Source organism: Ovis canadensis, chromosome 5, assembly GCF_042477335.2.
Source record: "Ovis canadensis isolate MfBH-ARS-UI-01 breed Bighorn chromosome 5, ARS-UI_OviCan_v2, whole genome shotgun sequence".
Taxonomy (NCBI): Eukaryota; Metazoa; Chordata; class Mammalia; order Artiodactyla; family Bovidae; genus Ovis; species Ovis canadensis.
In genome coordinates this window covers 73,008,610-73,014,618 of record NC_091249.1, presented here as the reverse complement: position 1 = coordinate 73,014,618, position 6,009 = coordinate 73,008,610, and the positions used below count along the sequence as shown (strand labels likewise).

The window sequence follows — 6,009 nt, the reverse complement described above, 5'->3', positions numbered from 1 at the left end:
GATGCCCATAACTCCAGTTCTATGAGTCAGTGTTTCTGATGTTACAACACAGGAATAATGCTCGTAGGAAGAGCAAGATGAGCTGTGCTGGGTGAGCACACGGCCAAAGAACCGATGTGGGAGCAGCAGCGTTAGAAGAGAGGCAGGTTTGCAGCGGCAGATTCAAAGGCAAACGAAAGGGTTAAGCAATCGGTGCGTGTCATTCCACATTAAGTCACTGGGCAGTTATTGCAAATAGTTACCTGCAGTTTCCAGTGGGGGAGGCAAGCACACTCCAGTCAAGGGGTTTTGGAGAAACAGGTGCAATGAAGTCATGGTCAAACAATTTATTTACTGTAAACTTTAGACTTTGCTCAGAAAAACAACCAAAGCTGCCCCTCAAGTCCCTGCCTACAACACCCCGTTTGAGCAAATAAGAGGGGCGAGGAGAGTCCATGTTCACAGCGAAAGGTCCGAGAGACTCAATATCTTCCAGTCCAAGGGTGCAGGAAGGAAGGTCTCCTTCAGATACAAATTACCAGCAGCAATATATTACCCCTAATACTTGATCAATGAGGTAGATATGCAGGAAAAGTCATCAAAACATAGCAGCCCCAGGTTCTTTGAGACTGAAGCCCTTCAGACATAAACTTAACGAGTTCCAGGCAAAGAGGAACTGAACTGTACAAGAAACAGTTACTCAAATATATTTTGTCACAACTTAAAAAAATAAAAAATAAAAAGGCAGAAGGATATCTTTCCTCCTGCACATCTCTGTACAACTTTATTCTAAATTTATTACACTCAAGTTAAATAGTCTGTTTAGTGTTTTGTTGCAGGGAACCGGGGAGAAGGGGTGTCTTAAAAAGTAGAAAAACCTGCATTACAGCAGTGAGTCATTTGTACTACAATTCCTCCCTTGTGAATCAGTGCTATCACTGGGCACAGTACCTTGCTGGTTCACAAAGTTTTCGGTGCCTGGGGGGTCTTCACACAGCAGTTCACTGTCTTTCTCCTCCCCCAGGTGATATCCACTCTGTTCCCCTGTGTAGTCAGTCCTGTCATTGCTGGTGCTGGAGCAGCCATTCCCATAGGCCTTCAATGAAGACCTGCGCAGGCAGAGAAGCTCCTGGAAGGCAATCCTGAAATCTGGGCTCCGGCAGTAGATAAGGGGATTGAAAGCGGAGTTGATGTAGCCCAACCAGTTTAGAAGGATGTAAATTTCCTTAGGGATGAGGTTATCCTGGATCACGTGCACAATGTTGACAATGAAGAAGGGCAGCCAGCATAGGGTGAAAGTGCCCATGATAATGCCTAAAGTCTTGAGGGCTTTGTGTTCCTTCAAGTAGAACTTGGATGTCCTGCGCTGTCCTAGACCGCTCCGCCCATCCTGCTCCACTTGACTGACGTTTTGGGCATGGAAGCGGCCCTCAGATTTGTCGATCTTCTGGAGCTGCCTTTTGGCTACCTGGAACACCCTGGAGTAGACAAAGACCATGACCACCAGGGGAAGGTAGAAGGACACAATGGAGGAGGCAATGGCATAGGGTTGGTTCGTGAAGAAGTCACAGCAGGTTTCCTTAGCATAGCACTTGATAGCTTCCTTGTGGCTGGCCCGGTACCAGTGCATCTGAATGGGTAAGAAAGAGGTAAGGCCAGACACGATCCACACCATCAAAATGACCACCCGGGCCTTATTCTTGGTCAGCAGGCACTGATACTTGAAGGGTGACGTGATGGCAAAGTAGCGATCCACAGCGATCACGCACAGGGTCTCAATGCTGGCCGTGACGCACAACACGTCAATGGAAGTCCAAAACTCACACCAGAAGTTGCCAAAAGTCCACATTTTCATGAGGATGTGGCAGGCCCCAAAGGGCACCACTGCCAGGCCCATGACCAGGTCAGCACAGGCCAGGGAGGTGATGAAGTAGTTGGTGACCGTCTGCAGACGCTCAAACTTGGCAATGGCTGTGATGACTAGCACGTTTCCAAACACGATGGCCAGGACAATAAGCGACATGAGGATGCCCATGCCCACCACCCAGGCCTCGTCCCGTTCCAGCGTGCCGTCTTGGTCCGGCGCGTGGCTCGCGTTGGGCGCCAGCAAAAAGACGCTGCGGTTCCCGGGCTGCCCCATGGCGCGCAGGCTGGCAGGTGAGCGCACAGGCTGCCGGCGCACCAGCCGCCCTCAGCGAGCGGACCTCCGGCGGGGCGCTGCGGGCAGCAAGCGAGCACCTGGAAGACTCATTCAGCGGCCGTGGGTGGGTGCGGGTGTGGTAGGGGTGCGTGGTGCACTCAGCTCCGGGGGTGCTCTGGACTCGCAGTGCCGGGCAGTTTCAGCCAGGTCCAGCTTGCGCTCTGGAGAAGCCGTCTCTGAGTGCGCGCTGTCCGTTATGTGCCCAGGACTTTAGGGGAACTGCCCTCCCCGTGACGTGCTAGAACTTTCAACCAATAGAACGCAGGAAGCCCCAAAGGGGCGAGGCCCACGCCCTCTCCCGCCCCTTCCCTCCCCTCTCCTGCCTGCTCCTGGGGCTGGCCCGGGCGGGACCCAGCTGCTCTAGCAGGGCGGGTCGGCCACCATTCCCTCGGGGCTCCCTCGGCTGGCCCCGGAGGCTGAAGCCGGCTCTGGCGAGCTTACCAGCCAGCTAGAAGGTGCCGGTTCTTTGGTGGGCGCTACCTGTCTGCCTGGGGCGGCTGTGCGGCTTGAGGTCTCAGGGCAGATGGCAATACTCCGGCACTTCCTCGCATTAGATGAGCGTGCCCACCGAGACACGCACAGGCAGGCACATTGTACCCCGACATACATGCTCAGACTTATACGGAACCACAGCCACAGACACTCAGACACACCCATCCAGCGCACCAACGAGTGCGCAGGCACAGAAGCCGACTGGCACAATCACCCCTGTCCAGCACGATCGACATGGCCAGGAGCAAACCAGGAGCACCCAGAAGCATAAAGACACCGACATACAGACAAAAAGAAGTAAACAAACAGCATACAAACGCCCACTTGGAGGCAAGCAGTGTGCCACAGAGAAGGACTTCCCCATCCGGATATTCCAAACTCTTTACCCTTGCCCCCTGGACATCCCCCCCATCTTCCCCAATACACAGGTCTCATGGCATATTCCCTTTCAGACATTTGGCAAGACCACAGGTGGTGACTTTAACAGCAGCCAACTTCCTCAGCATGCTTGTTGTCCAGTACTTTTGGTGCCCTCCTTGGAAATTTGCAGGGATTGAGACCTAATTTTACTCTTGGGATTTCATTTGGAGCTGGGGTATACGTGTATGTGCTTGGGGATAGGAAGAGAAGGTTGTATGCTTTAATTCTTAATTCTAGGGAGTGTGGCATTGTTCCTTCCTTATCTGTTAAAATGAGAATATGTTGAAAATGAAATAATTTTCAAGTTCAACTTCTTCAATAATCCCTTTGCAACGAGAAAAATCTTCTGTTGGGTAGTTTGTTGATCTGTTGGGCTGAGCTGTATGAAATTGCCACTTTTCTGTAGTATCTGACTTTAAATAGATGACAATTTCATATGGCTCAGATTATAAGAAGGTGTTAACATTAAGAAATGTTTTGAAACCACAGAAAGCAAAAGATAACTTCTCTTAAAAAAACTAGAGTCTTTGTCCATGAAATACTATCCATTGCATCTGGCATATGAATTTACTGTTTAAAAAATTAATTGTCAGGGTTTGATTTCACATGTATCATTTGTGTCTTTGAAAAATGGAAAGTATTTGATGCAGTGTAACTGAACATATTTTCTAGATTACATAATAACATAACAATGGCTAACATTTATGGAACGTTCTGCTATGTGCTTTTCATGCATTATTCCATTTAATCCTTCCCACAGTCCCATGGTGTGTGTTGTTAGGGTGGGGTAGGGTATAACTATTTTTAGCTTAATTCACAAAGGGGTCTCAAAGAAGAAAATAACTTGCCCATGGGCACAAGACCAGGCAGTGCCAAAAGCAGGAGCTGAACCCAGTCCTGTTTGACTCTAAAATCCATCTTTTAATCCTTTCAATGTACTGTGTCACCACAGTGCAGAAAGGAATAGAGGATGGGGAAGAAGGACCGCAACTGGAATTGGAATACCAGGTTTCAAATTCTCATCTTAGAACTTTCTAGCTTATATTCCTTAGGCAAATAAAAAATGTGGAGTCTAATTTCCTCCGTATCTAAATGAGGAATAAAGTCACTTCCATTGTGCTGAATGAGAATCAGATGATATAATGACAAAGGTAATTATGATTTGCACTTAATAAATGCCACACAAATGAAGGTTATACATAAATTTATATAAATTACTTAGTAGTTTAGAAGATATTGTTAGTATTCTCTAATAGAACACTAAAATGCTTTAGGACAAAAGCAACATGGACATTTACACAAGAAGTATAACTCAGAAACAAAATTTAAACTACATGCTCTTTTTAACTTTCCTCACTAGCAGAAATTGTTTTTGCATGACAGATGCCTTAAAATGACAAATATTTCCCATGAAAGCCACACATATTAATTAAGAATCTATTATGTTCGCATAGTTTTCAAAATATACCCATCCCATATTTGTGTTTTCCAAAATTGGCTCTGGTATGATGCATTTTAGGAAGAGGCAGTGTGCATTATGCAATTATGCAATATTTCTTTAAATATATATCTACCCCAAATTGTGAAACTGAGCCATTTAAAGCCTCCTTCCTGTTTGTGAAGCTATGAAGTAAATAAGCATATTGTTTAACCGTCTTATAACAATAAAAGAACAAAGAAAGCCCTTATAGGGCAAACATTAATTGATCATTTAGATATACACGTAAGTCACTTAAAATTTTAATGTTGATTATTTTGGGAAGCACCTTTTAAAAAAACCCACAAACACTAAATCCAGAAGGGAGGCTGCTTATGTCAACAAAGTTCCAGGCCTTTTCCTCATCAGCTTTGCCAAATGGGCAACCCTCTCTCAATCTCTTCCCCTTTCTTTTTCTTGTATCACTGTGGCTGATAGAAATTTCAAACTGTCTTCTTGCCAGGAGTCTTTTACCTGACCTCCCTTTTAGAATTATAAGATTAAAGACAGTTAAAATGGAAAAGAGTTTAATAGATCATTTATTCTCTCCACGCTTCCAGTTTGAAAATTAGGAAAGTGTCTGGTCGAAGGTGGCACGGAAGATTGGGAGTCCAGGTCTGTTCCTGGTCTCACATGTTTTCACTGCCCAACATTGTAGCTTCATTTCCCAGTGGAGGAGTGTGACTAGCACTGCTTACTGGGCTTGTGGTCTTAGAGAGTTAAGGTTTTAGTTGAACTGGAAAGTTCTAAATGTACCTTTGTTAGATGTAAGGAAAAGCAGGCTCTTTTATGGTGATTGATAGTGTCTAACTACATATTTTGTCAATCCCTTAAGACTCTGATTTGTCGTTTCCTGCCTGCCAAACAGGAAAAAAAGTCACAGTTTGATTTACCAAACAAATGTTTAAAGAGGAGTAAGGCTCTGTGAGCCAAGGAATGCTCTCACATGAATATCTGGATGCTTTAGGAAAATCTTAGACTGGTCTTGGCTTAGGCAAGATTATTTCCATTTTTTAAAACACTTATTTTTGTTGTTGAGGTGTAATTGATATATAACACATCAGTTTCAAGTGTACAATGTAATGATTCAGTAGTTGTATTCATTGTGAAGTAATCACCTTAGTAAGTCTTGTTACCATCCATCAACATGCATTAAGAGTTAACTTTTAGGATTTGTTCTCTTGGCAACTTTCAAGTATGCTCTACAATATTACGGACTGCAGTCACCATGCTGTACGTTACATCCCCATGACTTATTTATTTTATAATTAGAAGTGTGTACCTCTTGACCCCCTTCACCTGTTTTACCCTCTCCCTATCACCCTTCCCCTCTGGCAAACACCATTTTGTTCTCTGTATCTATGACTTCTGTTTTGTTTTCTTTTGTTGTTCACTTGTATTATTTTTTAGATTTCACATCCAAATGAAATCATATGCGTTT

At 45.0% G+C, this 6,009-nt stretch overlaps 1 protein-coding gene across 1 annotated transcript; it reads right to left on the bottom strand.

Moving 5' to 3' along the window:
* Positions 1 to 311: 311 nt before the first annotated feature.
* On the bottom strand, positions 312 to 2,832 carry ADRB2 (adrenoceptor beta 2). Its single transcript, XM_069592372.1, has one exon. It carries the CDS (start codon positions 2,117 to 2,119, stop codon positions 863 to 865), a length of 1,257 nt encoding a protein of 418 aa, XP_069448473.1. The 5' UTR covers positions 2,120 to 2,832; the 3' UTR covers positions 312 to 862.
* Positions 2,833 to 6,009: the final 3,177 nt, after the last annotated feature.